The sequence below is a fragment of the Sphaerodactylus townsendi genome, linkage group LG05 (genome assembly GCF_021028975.2).
Source record: "Sphaerodactylus townsendi isolate TG3544 linkage group LG05, MPM_Stown_v2.3, whole genome shotgun sequence".
NCBI classification, from domain to species: Eukaryota; Metazoa; Chordata; class Lepidosauria; order Squamata; family Sphaerodactylidae; genus Sphaerodactylus; species Sphaerodactylus townsendi.
In genome coordinates, this window is record NC_059429.1 from 66,207,566 (window position 1) to 66,223,338 (window position 15,773).

General features: G+C 40.9%; 1 protein-coding gene across 3 annotated transcripts in view; it reads left to right on the forward strand.

The window, feature by feature from the left end:
* The window catches only part of GLIS1 (GLIS family zinc finger 1), a 254,899-nt gene that overhangs the window by 197,480 nt on the left and 41,646 nt on the right, over nucleotides 1-15,773 (forward strand). For all 3 annotated transcript variants that reach the window (XM_048498920.1, XM_048498922.1, XM_048498921.1), the window contains 3 exons: nucleotides 2,719-2,880; nucleotides 8,507-8,617; nucleotides 11,225-11,357. In XM_048498920.1, coding sequence (XP_048354877.1) covers nucleotides 2,719-2,880; nucleotides 8,507-8,617; nucleotides 11,225-11,357 — 406 coding nt within the window. The remainder of the gene's footprint in view (nucleotides 1-2,718; nucleotides 2,881-8,506; nucleotides 8,618-11,224; nucleotides 11,358-15,773) is intronic.

The window sequence follows — 15,773 nt, forward strand, 5'->3', positions numbered from 1 at the left end:
ATTTTTACATTTTTTAGTTTGTCTTGCACCCTGGGTGGGGTCCCCGTCAGGTCCCCTGTTGCCAACCCACCTTCCCCTGCCCGGATGCTGGAACTTCCAGCCTCACTCCCGTTCTCCGGGGAGTGGTCTAAGCGGGACAGCCTCTTCAGCCACAGTTTGCTTAGGCTGTCCACAGCTTGCCCAGTAACTGCAGAAAGCTAGAGAGGGCAACTAGAGAAGCCCTCCTGGCAGCCTCTGGTTTGTCTCCCTCACCTTCCCTCTCAATTCCCGCCCCTCTCAGAGTCCTTCACCCCTTCTGTCCGCTCCTCTCCTCCTTTCAAGTTTCCCCTCTGTTGTCCTCCCCACTGCCTCTCCACGCTCTTTCCGTCCCCTTCCTCCTCCCACACGCTCTCCCTCCTTCCCTCCATCTCGCCCACTCCCCCTTCCTTCCTGTGCTTCTCCCCTTTTCTCCCCTCCCTGGCGTTCCGTGGGGCTAAAAACCCCGCCCCTACGCCTCGGCGCTCACTCCCGCCTTCCGCTTGTGGCCCGACAGGACTCTGTTGGCCCTGCCCGACCTGCTCGCACCTCATTCCTCCGATGAGGCGTCGAAGCAACTCTTCTCGCCGCCAGGGCCACGGTTCACCAGCTTGGCCGGGGAGAGAGCGGAGCGCTGCTCGGTTCCCGTGGCAACGGGACTCCCCTTGTGCCATGGCGCCTCGAGTCGCGGGGGAAGCGCCCACCAGCCAGGGGCTGGGGAGCAAGTCTGGGGAGGGGGTGGGGGCTACCCCCGCTCCCAGACACAGTATTAGTATTGATTTTTAAATCTATCAATATGGTTATTTAACTTTTTTAAAAATCTAAACATCTAAAGACACGCAGGAGCGGGGAGGCTATGGGCAATAGAAATAATACAGCAGGAGAAGAAGTGGGAAGAAGTCAGCAACAGGAAGGAGGGTGAGGTGGAAGCATGTAAAGCAGTGTGAGGGAGTGGGGGGTAAGACTAGGTGAGCTGGCTGTGGGCGGAGGTTGAGGGCAAAGCTGTCCCCATCTGGCAGTGAAGTAAAATTAAAATCATGCTGTAATCATGCTGTATTGCATTTTTAGTTCTGTTTCCATTTCTCTGATTGTTAACATCAATAACTGTTGTAAAAATTTATTTGTTGCAAAATATCTTATCCTTTTTTCTAATATTCTCTAACATATTCTGCATTTGCTAAGTTCACAGCTATGTTGTATATCAGATAGCCTCTTACAAAAGCTTTACTTGCATCCCAAACCATTCTCAAGTCTGTTCACTTAAGCTGAGTTCAAAAATAAAGTTTTTCTTAGCTATTGACTAGTGTGACCAGACGTCCCGCTTTTGGTGGGACAGTCCCGCTTTTGGTGGGACAGTCCCACTTTTGACTAATTTGTCCCGCGTCCCGCGGGGTTATTTAAATGTCCCGAATTTTGGAAGTCTGCAGCACTGCCTTCTGTCACAGGGCAGGAAACGGGAGCACGTCAGAAGGCAGTGCGCTCCTGCGGCTGCGTGCGCGTGTGGCCAAGTGGGTGCGCGCGCGCATGGTGTCCCGCTTTAAAAAGGTGAAAATCTGGTCACCTTACTATTGACGTCATTCTTAGCTGCATAATACTGGGTGTTTAGTCTGTATGGCTGCACAGGTATGAGACTAGGAATCTGCACTGAAAGTCTCAGAAGTGTGCCGCTTTGGGAGAAGAACAAACAAACAAAAAACACAACAACATCCCTGGTAGTGTAGAGGATAGAGAGATTAATCCCCATTCCTTTCCTTTCTTTCTGTAAGAGTTCTACTTGAAGTTAAGAATTTTGTTGGGGCATTTTCAGAATGAATCCTCTGGAGCAGAGAGGGATCAGACTGTTAATATGAGTATGAATCCTCTGGAGTATGCTCAGTTCCCATCAGACCAGCTGAGAGAAGAAAGCATATTTTTATTTTGATTATTTGATAGAGACGTATTTCTCTGGATACCTAGGAACTTCCCAGATATGTAGAAATCCTTGTCTGTGGGTGGCCTGGTTTTGTTGCTTTCATGATTGATAAAAGCCACCCACTTTACTATTAGATATAGCAATGCTAAAAGTTAAACTTTGCTTATTTTGTGGAGTCCTCTAATTAAGCGACTGACTTTGTATATGTGGTGGTAGCAACAATCACTTCGGATAATGAGACCCATGTTGGTACAGTCTGTACCAGTTTGGGCATAATGGATGGATATAGATGATTGCACTAGATTTTTTGAGAGCACTTTAGTATGCTAATGTAGTGGGCTATGTTTTGCTATTTCCTGTATTTTTCTCTCTTGGTGTGCTGTGTTTCAGCAGTCTTTTTTCTCTCTCTGCTCTGTTTGCACAGCAGTGACTCTTTGATCCCCACGTCAGCTTATGTGCCAATTCTTCATGTTCATCATAATGTTAACAAAAGCGCTCCCTAAGCTGAACACTTGCTATTTCTTAATGTCTAAGCTCCTTTAAACCGTATCTTGAAGGCTCAACACTGTGTATGCTGAAAACACCGTATTACCAACCATTATGCTATGCATCATGATGGATTAAAACAGCAGAGCAAAATGTGCTCCATCCATAAACTTCAGCAGATGTTCTGAATTCTGGTTGATTTGTTGCATGTCCAGATTGGATTAGAAAAATAAAACTGTGTTCAGTGTAACGGGATATGGTTTATTTAATAAAGCTTTACAGAATTTTTTATGACTTTATTGCAGTTTGAAGGGTGCAACAAAGCATTTTCTCGACTTGAAAACCTTAAGATCCACCTACGAAGTCACACGGGTGAGAAACCTTATCTTTGTCAGCATCCTGGCTGCCAGAAAGCCTTCAGCAACTCTAGTGATCGAGCTAAGCATCAGCGAACACACCTGGATACCGTAAGCATGATGTTATTCTAATCCCCCAGGATATTCTGAATGTCCTGAATAGGGCTGTTTCCTGGAATTCCTAATGGGTAACTCCCAAAGATCTGTTGCCGTGAATGAATGTCTGTATATCTGGAGTTGTGCAGTACAGCTTCTTCTCCTTTCTATAAACAGAAGAAAATAAACAGAAATTATACATAGTTGTATTAATAATAATGTTCATTTGCTTATGAATATGTACATCTTCTGACACTATAGTATTGATTTAAAAGGCACAGTATGCATCTTCAGTTCACTTATTGAGATGCTAGTGTGATGTTGTCTATGTCCATTGAATTTTGTATATTGCATAACTATATGCGCTATTCACCCTGAGACTGGCTTTGGATGGGAAAGGGCAGGATAGCAAGCCCAATTAAATAAACAAACAAACAAATAAGATAAGTAGTTGTCGAAGGCTTTCACGGCCGGAATCACTGGAGTGTTGTGGGGTTTCTGGGCTGTATGATCATGTTCCTGTAGCATTTTCTCCTGACATTTCATCTTCATCTGCGGCTGGTATCTTCAGAGCTGGTATCTGGTATCTACTGGAACAAGGCTGGTATCTACTGGAACACAGCCATACAGCCTGGAAACCCCACAACACTGCAAAATAAGGAGTGCTCTCTCTGTTGGGCAGCTGATGCTCATGTTGCTTTGAGCATCCAGTAGTTAACTGATCCTGATATTACACCATCATCTATAAATCATTACCCTTGCAAAAATTAAATGCTTCCTTTACTAACCCTCTAGTTAAGATCCTCTTTGCAAACCCTGCTCAGAATGAGGCAGGTAACATCCATAGGCAGGGCTTTTTCACTAGTGGCACCTCCCTTGTCATAGAATGCCTTTCACCTTGAAGGCTGTCTGGCATCTACATTACTTTTGTTTGGGCACCCAAGGCAAAATATTTCTTTTTAAGCTTTTGATTAAGGGTGAGTTTTAACTTCATTGTATGCTCTTTGCCTTTGAACTGTACTGACTTGTTTTAAGCTGCTCAGTGTTTTGTTTTTATGCTGTAGCTGGATTTTTTAAATGAAATTTTATGGGATTCTATGTTTTTATTTTAATTGGTAAGCCTTCATAGGCAAGTCATTCGCCCCTTCCACACATGCAGAATAATGCACTTTCAATCCACTTTCACAATTGTTTTTGAGTGGATTTTGCTATTCTGCACAGTAAAATCCAGCTGCAAAGTGCATTGAAAGTGGATTGAAAGTGCATTATTCTGCATGGGCCCTAGTTTCTTTGCACCTTCATAAATACATAAAATATATAGGATTAAGCAATATGACTACATTCAGGTGCTCTATTGATCTTTTTATGTTGGTAACCACCACAGGGTAAACATGGCTTTCTTACAACATGATCAATGTGTATGCTGTTATTTATTCTTCAGGGATATATGGAAGTTTTTGACACAGATCTTTGTATTTGTTATTATATACCAAGTATAGTTATTTAATCACATGCTACCTTCCTGGTCTCACAGCTAGTAATGGAGAAATTGATAAAGCTGGTAAAATGGGAACTTATCCAATCTCCTCTCTGTGGTCCATTGGAATACATAGTACTTTCTGTGATGTCATATGCAGGATTTGAAATGTTGGCAGGAAAGCCATTGGGGGCAAACAGTTTTGGTTTTACTAGCATGCTAAAATTTTATTGTGAAGCATCAACAATTAAATGGATGGTCCAGTGGATTGTCACAGGTTCCTTTTACTGCTACTTTGCCAGACATTTAATGTGATTTAATGTGAATGAAACCTGTGTATATCTTTCCCTGTATATGGAAATCTTTCCCTGTATACGGAGATCTTGGCTGTTGCCACTGAGGTATGTCACTGTTGGGGAATGTGAACATTCTGTAAAAATGTTCCATAATTTTGACTGATATTTGTAAATGTAAGCCCATGCGTTGAAATGCATAGTAATTTTCAACCCCAGAAAGTTTCTTTTTTTTCCTGTGTCCCATCAAGCCTTGTACTCACCAGCCTTTTCTTTGACCCAGAATGTCAATTGAATAATTGGCAGCCTTTCTCTGGCCGTCTTGGTCCTTAGGAAGATGCTTCTGGTTTATTAGCTAAGAAAGCAGAAAATGAAAATGACTGTTTTTTACTAAGCAGCTATCTACCAAGTGGAATCTTAACACTATAATTGGACATGATCCCCGCCTCCCCTGGTTGAAATGGGGCTTCACAAGTAATGGGCCTGGTTCTCCAAACAGATTTTATGCTGTTACATACTTAAGTGCTAGTCATGATGCATACTTATTCTCTCCAGTATCTGAGAAGCATTCTATGGAACACAGGCTGGATAATGCTGTTACAGTTGTCTTGCTTGTGAACTTCCTTAGAACCACCTGGTTGGCCACTGTGTGAACAGACTTCTGGACTTGATGGGCATTGGCCTGATCCAGCATGGCTTTCTTTATATTGTTATGCATTTAATCCCAGTGGATCGCTTGTGTTGGATTAGTGCTCCATTTCTCCTTTCTTCTTTCCTAGACTTCAGGGAATGCAGTGTGAATGCCATAGTTAAACTGCAATTCAGATTTCTCAAAGCAAATACAAAACACTTGGATAATCAGAAATATAGATAAACAGAGTATTGGAAACAGAGTTACATTGACCCGGAGCTGCCATAGAATACTCATTGGCTGACATTGGCTTTTGGAGTTTTCTTAGGAATCCAGTGTTTGGCTAATAGCTGTTTTACAGATATGTCCAGGTCATATTAGTCTCTCCTATAATCAGTTCACCTCTGGAAGCAAGAATACTCCTTAGGTTATTTATGTTCTTGGTCCAAAGCTTATAAAGAACAACAAGAGTCCTTCTTTTGTCTTTTCAAAGAAGTGTATATGTAGTTTAGAGTGTGGCTGGGTGTTTATGGGGCAGAAACCTGGCAGTTAATTGATATTTACTTTTCAAGCAGCTACACATTTCAGACAGTGCAGCATTAAGGAATGTGTAATGTACATTATGCCTTGCAAAAACAAACAAGTCATAGAAGCCAGTCAGTCACATTTTCCAAACCCAAGCACACTTACAATAACAATGTTTTATTTATTTGAAAGTCAGCTTCAGCAATTTGAATTTGTAATTACTTCTAAAATGTGGCTCTTTTGAAATTAAATATGCTGTATAGGATGCACCTTTTTGAAACTTAACTATTTGATGTTAATATAAACAGTGTAGGGTGTTGGGGTAGACAAACTTGGCTCACCAGTCAAGAATCATTTTGTAGACTTGATAGTATACACAGAACGAATCCTTCTTTGTCTTGGTATCTCTTGATACAGGTGTTACAGCACACACCTTCCCCATCTTTAACTCTCCACTCTCTTTTTCTTCTGTTTCTTCTGCTCTTTTCTGCCTCTCTTTTTATCCTATGAAATATTCATAATCAGCAAAAAGGTACAGTAATAATTTTGACTGACATTTTATCTGTGTTGACTTTGCCACATATTATTTCATTTTTGTTCTGTTCACAGACTGAATGTTTGTGTTCATATAACTTATCTTGTTAATTTGTCCAATACTTTAAAATATTGTGGTGCTTTAGTATATTTCTTTTCTTTTGTGTTGTATGCAATTAGAATGGGTTCATGTGCATGCTACTGTTAATATTCCAAATGCATGAAATATAAGGCCTTCAGTTTGTGAATCACACTCTTTCCTCTTTATATGCCTGCTGTGTAACCAAATCTTGTGTGAAAGTAAGACTGAAAAGGTTTTGGGCTAGCATAGATGGACTTTTTTGTGATCTAGTTTCCTCATCTTTAATAATGTGTTACCATAGCTGGGAAAATACTCTGCCCTGCTAATTCCACTAAGGAATAATATAATGGTTTCCATCATCCTTCCTCAAGTTTCGATACTCTGTGTGTTCCAGGCGCTTTCAATAAATTGACTTTCATATACAAGTTTCTGGGTACATATCAGGTTAGCCTTTGAAGCCTTGACTCAGTGAATGATCTTATTATTCCTTTCGAAATTTCCTGCTGGTACTCGGAGCAAGACTACTTATTCCTCTGGAGGCACCTACAAAGAAAAAGGATTTAGATAGACTGCGTAGTTCTTATTGAATGCATGTGGAAGTGATTTGGGATCTCAAATGCAGGTCAATCTGTCATTTATCTTCTGTGAAAGGAGAATCTGTAAATAATTATGAAGACCTGTTAGAATGTGCTGGTTGAATTGAATAGCAGGTTATTAGGTTAGACTAGAGTTAGGTCTAAGGCAGTCCTGGAAAATGAATTAGAATCTACCCTTAAAGAAGGAATACTGCTGATAAGAGACATTATAGCTGCCTTTCTGATGTTGGTGAGATTGACTAGTAATGTCCTAATGTAAAATTATCAAACTGTCTGGGAGGAGGATGGGGCTCTTCTGCACAGCAGCAGCAGCATCCAAAACAAAGTATGTTTTTAGAGGAAGATACATAAAGGTAGCATTTGTCTTATCATCTTACACCTCTAATATCTAAACTCAGTTATCTCATTTGTGGGATGACCAACGCATATGACAGCAATGAGCAAGGGGAAGGAATAGGTGCCAAATATATATTACTACAATTCAGCCTATTCTAAAGGTACTACAGAAGAAATCCAACTTACTTAGAACTGGAGCCAGTCAGATCAGGGACAGATACCTGGAGTTTAGGAATTGGTTCATAGATTGGGGTGGGGTGCCCAATTAGGCTGTTGATTGGCAATTATTCTAGCCAGGGCTCTCATGGAGGTGCAGTGTTGTCACATGTGGGATTTCTGTAAGAATGCTCTGAAATGTACGGAAGAAGTGTCTCTTACAATCAGGACAAAGATTATGTGTTTAAGTACTACTTGATATTAGTAACAAAAAAGAGTTGAGGCTTATGGCATTTCAAGGCTTCATATTATTCTTTTCACTACACTTTCATCCAATTCCAGGCCACCTGATCTAAAAACTTAAGTATCTAGATCCATGAAATACTGGGTTAAAGTAGTTGCAGTAAATTATTTTATTTTTCTGTTTTTGACCAGGCCTGTTATATGTTGCTACATTTGTTAAAATAGAAGTTTTAAGATGAACAGGCAACTTAAAGCTTTACAATATGTCTGTGCAGTGCCAACAATCCTTAGACATTTCATGTTCTGAACATAACCATTCATATCTTCACACTGACATGTTTAAATTATGGGTGGTTATCAGGAAAAACATTTTTTACAGCAAGAGTAGTGCAGCAGTGAAATGAATTGCCTGGGGAGGTGTTGAGCTCCCACTCACTGACAGTCTTCAAGCAGTGGCTGGATGACCACTTGTCAGGGTTGCTCTAGAGCAGGGGTCTGCAACTTGAGGCTCTCCAGATGTTCATGGACTACAAATCCCATCAGCCCCTGCCAGCCAATGGCCATGCTGGCACAGGCTGATGGGAATTGTAGTCCCTGAACATCTGGAGAGCCGCAGGTTGCAGACCCCTGCTCTAGACTGACCTTGCATTGAGCAGGGGGTTGGACTAGATGCCTTGTGTAGCCTCTTCCAACTTTATAATTCAATATTATAGGTCAGTGTTTCCAAAGCAGACATTCTATACTGTTTTCCTTTCTGCGTGCTTTCAGAAACCATACGCCTGTCAGATTCCCGGGTGTTCCAAACGCTACACTGACCCAAGTTCCCTTCGAAAACATGTGAAAGCTCATTCTGCCAAAGAACAACAGGTGCGTAAGAAGGTAAGACCCTCAATCCAAAGAACAGCAATTTCAAATGGATGCTCATCTGAAGTGTTTAGTGAGATGAGTATGCCTTTTTTATTATGAAGCTCAATTGCAGTGTTGCTTAGGGGGAAATAACCTGTATTTGGATAATGTAGTGATTTTATGGAGTTCAGTGTATTACTTCACTGTAAACTTTCAGGCATGATAAAATTGGTCTGGCCTAATCAGCATAAAGTATTTAATCGGCCTGTGATCAGGGGGTTGTGGGCCAGCCGAAGGAGGCCAGTGAGCAAAACTTCAGTGAGTTGAAGCAGAAGTGCCTGCTTAGTGCTTCCTCCTCTAACCCATCCAAGCAGCAGCCATGGTGGCTGAGGAACAGCTGCAACCCAGAAGGAAGCTGCAAGGCCTGAGGGGAGCCTCCCCACACATTGCAGGATCCTCCTGGGTTGTGGCCATTCCACAGCTGTTGCTTTGCAATTGGACCTGATGTTTCTCCAAGCTTAAACTACGTGAAGCACACTGTTTGGGTTTGGAGGAGATGGTGCCAAGCTCAAGCACAAAGCAGCAGCGGCAGTAGCAGTGGCTTTGTGCTTGGGCTCAGCTCAGTGGTCCTCCCTCCACTATTACTGCAATATCAATCAGTACTGAGCTTTCGCTTTTGGTGGTGAGTCTCCAATTGTCTCAACAGGCTGAGTAACTTTCTCTTTTTTATTGGATTGTATATGTTTAGTGAATAAATTTCTATCAGTTCATCCATCAAGTATGTGACTTTAAATTCTGTTTCTGCTGTACATATGAGGGTGGTGTTTTAAATTATAGACATGTAACCAAGGAAAGAATCTAAAAGTAATCTGGTAAAGCCTCTGTGCTGAATCAAGGATCCTTCCAAAGAATCCTTCCATACAAATTAGCCATTATAAAAGTGAAGTATGTGTCAGTTAAATCCAAAGTATCAAGATTTAATGTCTCAAGAAAGAAGCCTAAATAGTCTAGAACTGTTTTTCTCCATGACCTCCTAATAGGACTTAAAGTACAATCCAAGTGTTTTTTTTTAACTGGCTGGGAGGGGTGGGGACGTTAAGCACAATGGGACTGATATAACTGTTCTCCATTTGAAAGCAATTTCCTCCACTTTGTCTATTTTATCTCAAAATAGTTTTGCTAGTTGAGACAATCCTCCTGAGGTATTGTCCTTCTTTAGATGAGAAAAATCATGGTATCTATCTTCTGGCTGTCTTTTTTCTCTAAAGGTTTATAACACAGTTCTAACTGCATGGCAAATTGGTGACATTATACGATGGTGAAAGAGTTAACTTTTGTTCCACCTCTTCCACTGACCTGATCCAAATCAGTGCCCCAAATGACTGTAGTTCAGTTTACTGCTGTCCCAGCATCTTGTTCATTTGGGCTCTGAGGTGCCTCACTAATGACATCTAAGTTGATCTTGTGTGGCTTCAAATCATGACATCAAGCAGATGAGGCCAGTCTGTTTCACCTGGTCATCTCTTTGGATCCCAGCTGATGAATGTATGGAAAAGACTCATCTTGTTGGGTCTCTAAAACAGTAGCATCAGCCCCATGCTGCTGCTCCTGCCTACTTTTTATCCTTAAAGTACAGGAGAATGAAAGTGTGGCATATATTCTGACTTTGTAGGTATATGATCCTATATATTTAATTCCTATCTTTACTGCAACAAAGTTGTATCAAAGTTGCATCAAAGTACTGTTAAGAGACCAAAATGAAATAGTTGTTTAGTAGTAATTTAAAGGTTTTTGGCTGCAGTTGTGGTCCAGAATTGTTTTCAATATAGAAACAATCTGCTCATAAGACAGAATGCTCTACCTGTTTGACTGACCTTTTTAGTCTAGAATTGCTGAGCCTGAGGAAGGCAGAATGCAAAACTGTAAACTTCAAAACAACAACTATTTATTAATGGTCTCAAGTGAAGATGACTGTTTCTGTGAAATTTGAGCTTTGTGTTTTGACAAAAACTTGGCAACATCAGCATGTTTAAAAGAGAATTAGAAATGCTTTTCTTTCTTAATTCTTTTCTCCTGCTGTTTTTAATGTGATCGACATCGTGGTTTGCAAAGAGCATGCTTCGGACACTTTTGCCAGTGCATTAATTTACATGAAAAACGGCTGACATATCAGCAGAACCTTTGGTACATTACTGACACACCAGCACTTTGCCAGTACTAATCTGATAACATTTTCTTCTCCTATCAAATGTCTTTCCTGCCATTGTAGTTACAAATGTGATAAAATTATTTCAAAAAGGGGAACCGAAGATTCTGGGAAGAGGAGGGAAGAGGAGTGTAGCTAAACTAATCCATAAAATTGGATGAAGCACAATGGCGCATTATTTTTCTGAGAAGCAAAATGTTGCTGATTTAAGATTAGCATGCTTAATTTGCGTGCTCAAGAAAACCCAAACAACCTCTTATTAAAATTACTAAGCACCCAATATATCTTCAATTACTCCAGTGCTACAAACAATGACATTTTGTTCTTTTTTTCTATATGTTGGCTATTAGCAGTGTAACATATGAACCCAATTAGCAGCACTTCAGTTCTTCACTTTGAAATGAACATCTCTTTGCTTTGTCCTCTTGCTATAGCTCCATTCATGCTCTGATGTTGAACAAGACATATTAAGTGAATGCTTAGCCATGCAGAAGCTGCACCCTTCCTCACAGCACAACTTGGATGGGAAATGTGGGCGTTCAATGGGCCATCATGACCTAATACCAGGTGAGAAAATTCATTGTGAAGATGATGCAGAGTATGCCCTCCAATATGGTGCTACGAAGAACCCACACTGAAATTTTCACTCAGACAGAAAGCTCACTGAAGGAGCAAACTCACCATCATTCAGCCCACCATTCCTTTCTTTAGAAGAAAAGTGAGCTGGATCAGTGATACTCATTTTGACATGCCACCTGTAGCTCCAAACAAAGTGCTCCAACAAAAGCCAGGAAGAAAAGAACCCTTTATGTGGAAGCAGACGAGGGTATCAGAAGATGAGATTTAGTATTTTGTACTGGTTCAGGGAGACCAATAAGGGGTTAAACTACTAATTCTGCTAAATTAAACCAATAATGCACAAATAGAGTGTAGGTGGGTATAGCAACATTATGGGTGGGATGCCAGGCTGCCAGCAACTGTATGAGACGGAACACAAAGAACTAAAGGAATCCTCCTTCCAAGTTGGTAATTAGAACCAACAGGTGGTCTCAAACGGAGATAGAATTCCATGTGGTAGAGTGCTTTAGTAATATGTTTGGAAATCCAGATTCTTAGGCAGTGTACATACTAGACTACACAAGCTTCAAAAAGTAGCGTGCAGTCAAATCCACTACATAATGCTTCCGTTTATTCCAGTTGAAAATACTTGTTTATGCTGGGTTGTTTTCTCAAAGAAACTGCAGCATTAAGGTACAGAGTGCTGTGCCACTGGGATTACTTGGATTACCAAGAACCTTCCCTCCTAAACTAAAGCTGCAGCGTATTTTAAATATGTCAAGGATGAAAGCTAACATACAGAGATGAATAGTTTTTCCAAGTCTGCTATTTCTGGTGCCGAACTTCAAGTCAAGCATGTGTTTAGGCTTGTGGAAGAGAGTATATGAGGAGAATGCTCTCTGCAATCCACAATATATGGGCCTTGCAATTCTGCATTTTTGAAATCAGTTAGATACTTCAGTAGAGGATTGCTGAAATCTCAAGTTCTTAGTCATAATTTATGAAACAAGACCATGAGGACAGCACCCTGTTTCCAGTGGCGGTCAGCCAGTTACTGCACAAAAGCAGGGTGTAAACAAAAGGTCCCTTAATTTCACTGTGGAAATCACCTCATGAGAATATCTTCAACAATATCACCTATATGAGGATTCTGTGTGATTGGCCATTTTTATTGCTGCTTTTACTGTACCCATAGGAAATTAAGATGATGGTTTCCCCAGATCTTGTCTATTAACTTGAGCTTTGGTATTGTATGAACACAAATCTTCCTTTTCTAAATCTATTTATGGGCTATTATTGGGCCAAACTGACTCCTATTATGGTAGAGAAACTCATAAGCCAAATAGCACCTTGCAGAGAGGTGCTATTTTTGTTGCTTTGTCTATGTATTTTCTGGAGTTGCATTTTTGTCATTATTTTTGCAGCTACTTGGCAGAGACCCTGAACAGCCTTTATCCCAGATGATCTGTGAGGCTAGCTTGGTAACAGATGTTATGGCTAAAGGTTAAATCATTTAGATTTGATAGATGACATGCTTTCATAAACTGAAGTGCTTAATGTGTTTAGAAGCCCAAGTCATCTTTTCCCAAGTCAGGGGTAGGCAGACAGAACTTAAGCAGTCTATACACAGCACAGTTCTCCCTGGTGATCTTTCCTCACTTTAATGAACATTAAGGAACTGAAAAAACCAAATGTTTTAGGATTGTTCCAATGAGACAAAATTTCCAGCCTGTGATGTAAAGATTTGCTTTTCCTTAGCTTTTCCACAAGCAAAATAAGAGCCGTCACAATGCAGGGAAAATTCTTTTCTTACAATGTCCTCAGTGCTTATGATATTTGTGGTCATGGGTATAGTCCCCAAACAGCCAATACTACCCAATATGGCTTCCCTTTGAAGATGAGTTAACAAACATGTCCTGATAAGATATGAATTTTAAAAATTCCAGTGTATAAGACCTTGACAAGATTGTCTGTTACTCATAAGGCCACTTTACACCTTATGAGGTGAAAACCTGCGTCTTTGCGGCAAAATTTTTTAATCAATTAATCAATACTGCACATTATGCAGTATTCTATGCATGCAGAGCAGCTAAAACAAGGCAATAACTCTCCCCCTATTGCCGGTTTGGGGAAATTGAGGGTTTGGGGGGAGGAGGGAGGAGCCTTTCCTCTCCCTCCTACAGCATTCCAATCCTGTATAGGTTCTCCTTTAGTTTTTAAAAGCCATGCCTGGCAGCTGCTGTGTAGCTGCATGGAACCTGGACCCGTCATTAAAAAACCCAAACATGTAGTTCACTTCTATCAAGAGAATATTTGTGCTTGGCTCCCCAGTTTTTTTCTGTGTGATCCGGATGGAGCTCTGATCTTGTCCCTTTACAAGTACTTGCCTCTGTTGGCTCTTATAACATAGGCTAATCCAGGGGTCTGCAACCTGCGGCTCTCCAGATGTTCATGGACTACAATTCCCATCAGCCACTGCCAGAATGGCCAATCGGCCATGCTGGTAGGGGCTGATGGGAATTGTAGTCCATGAACATCTGGAGAGCCGCAGGTTGCAGACCCATGGGCTAATCCATTAGCAATATTGGCTGCTCAGTATCATACCATAACATTGCTGGTTCAAACAAAAGATGTTCTTATCCTGCTTGTTCTGCAATCATAGGCTTTTGCCACCACTACTAATGCAATGTCTTATTATCCACATTTTAATATGCTGGAACAAATAGGTTTTCCTGGAAGGAGGACAAGGGAGAGGATGTATTTTCATTCCCCTGCTGTCATGTTAAATTAATACAACCTGTGTTCTAATCAGATAATTAAATGAAGTAATAACTATATGATGTCTAGCAGTAATGTATTACATTTCTTTAAAATGTCATGTGGATGTCAATAGCGTAGGTTCAGTATTCAGAGGCTGTGCCAAAAGGAAACTATAACACCCTGGAACCACACAAATGTCTGACATATAAATGGAATCAATTAATCAATTATCCTATCTGTCCAGAATAAATGATAGAATAATATTTTTCCAATTGTTCATAAAAGGCTGTTGTATATCCTGAAAAGGGCTTTCACGTAACAAAAAAAAAATGGATCTCATGGTTTGGAGCACTTCTTGTAAAAACAAGTACATGGGGATAGCTTGTTGAGTTTAAATGTGACTACATCAGCCAGATCCAAATATCACTGAAGCCTTGATATTATTAGATCTGATTAAAACATGCCATGAAGTTTGTGAGATTACCAATTAGAGGTGAAGCCAGCTGTTTTGCCTTCCTAACAACTTCCATCTCCGCTACTCAGGAAGATGTGGTTCACTAGACTTGGACTCCTTTCTGGTCATATTTATATAATTTCTTTATTGAATGCAGGATGGTAACACGAACACCTGTCCCACCTGACAGGAATATGTGTACATAAAGTGTAGGACCTGGACAAAACATTATCCTCTTGGGAAAAAAATCATCTGATTAAGCAGAAATGAAACAGCCACCTTTTCCAGTTTTCCAAGACACAATGATAAAAATTGTATATTTGCATTATAATACACAGAAGCAGGAGGCTCATCACTGAAAAAATATGCTCAGACCAGGCAAGAACAGGGACAGGTGGATGCAAAATGAATCCTGAGTCCACCAGAGAGGTCATTTTGCTTCCTGGTTTCCTCACACCCCTGAATAGCCCCTTCAGCTCAAATAATAATTACTGATCAGGCAGGTTCCTTGTGCTCAAACAAAATGAATTCTGTAAGCTGCTGGGCAGCCCAATGCAAAAGGCGAATAATTCCCCTCTGGAGCCAGAGCTCCCTTGCACTGAACCGAATGCCTATTCCGCCACGCAAGGGGCAAATGCGTCTATGGAGGGGCAATTTACCTGGACAGCTGGGCACACTCAGCTCCATGACGCCTGACCTGGAAGTGTCTTCTGCCACTCAGGCCTGCCGGTGCAAAACACTGCACCAGCGAGACAGGGCCAACCTTAGTCAGCCTCCAGTGCCCAATCAGCCCCCATGTGCTTGTGGAGGCACTGGTATCAATGTGTCAGAATTTTTGTGGTGTATCTCTATTCTCCCTTATGGGAAAGTTCAGAGTTCTTTTTTTATTTTCACTTTTTTGGACTTTTGGAAAGCCCTTTGGAGGGAGCAAGACCCACCTGTCAGCTCTGGATTGGGCTGTTAGTGGTAAAAAGACTAATTTTATTTTAAAAAAATAGGAGGCAGAAACATGTTCATCGATTACATTAGACTACAAGAAGACACTTGCTAAAATATGTGGTCCACCTATGCAGAGACAAATGTCATGTTATCAAAGTGACGCACATCATAGAAAATAGGATTATTATTTTTTTAAAAGATGGACTATTTTCCTGTTGTCCCTTTCCAGCTCTCCCAACCTTTTTTGTTACTCTCCTTGTCTTCCATGCACT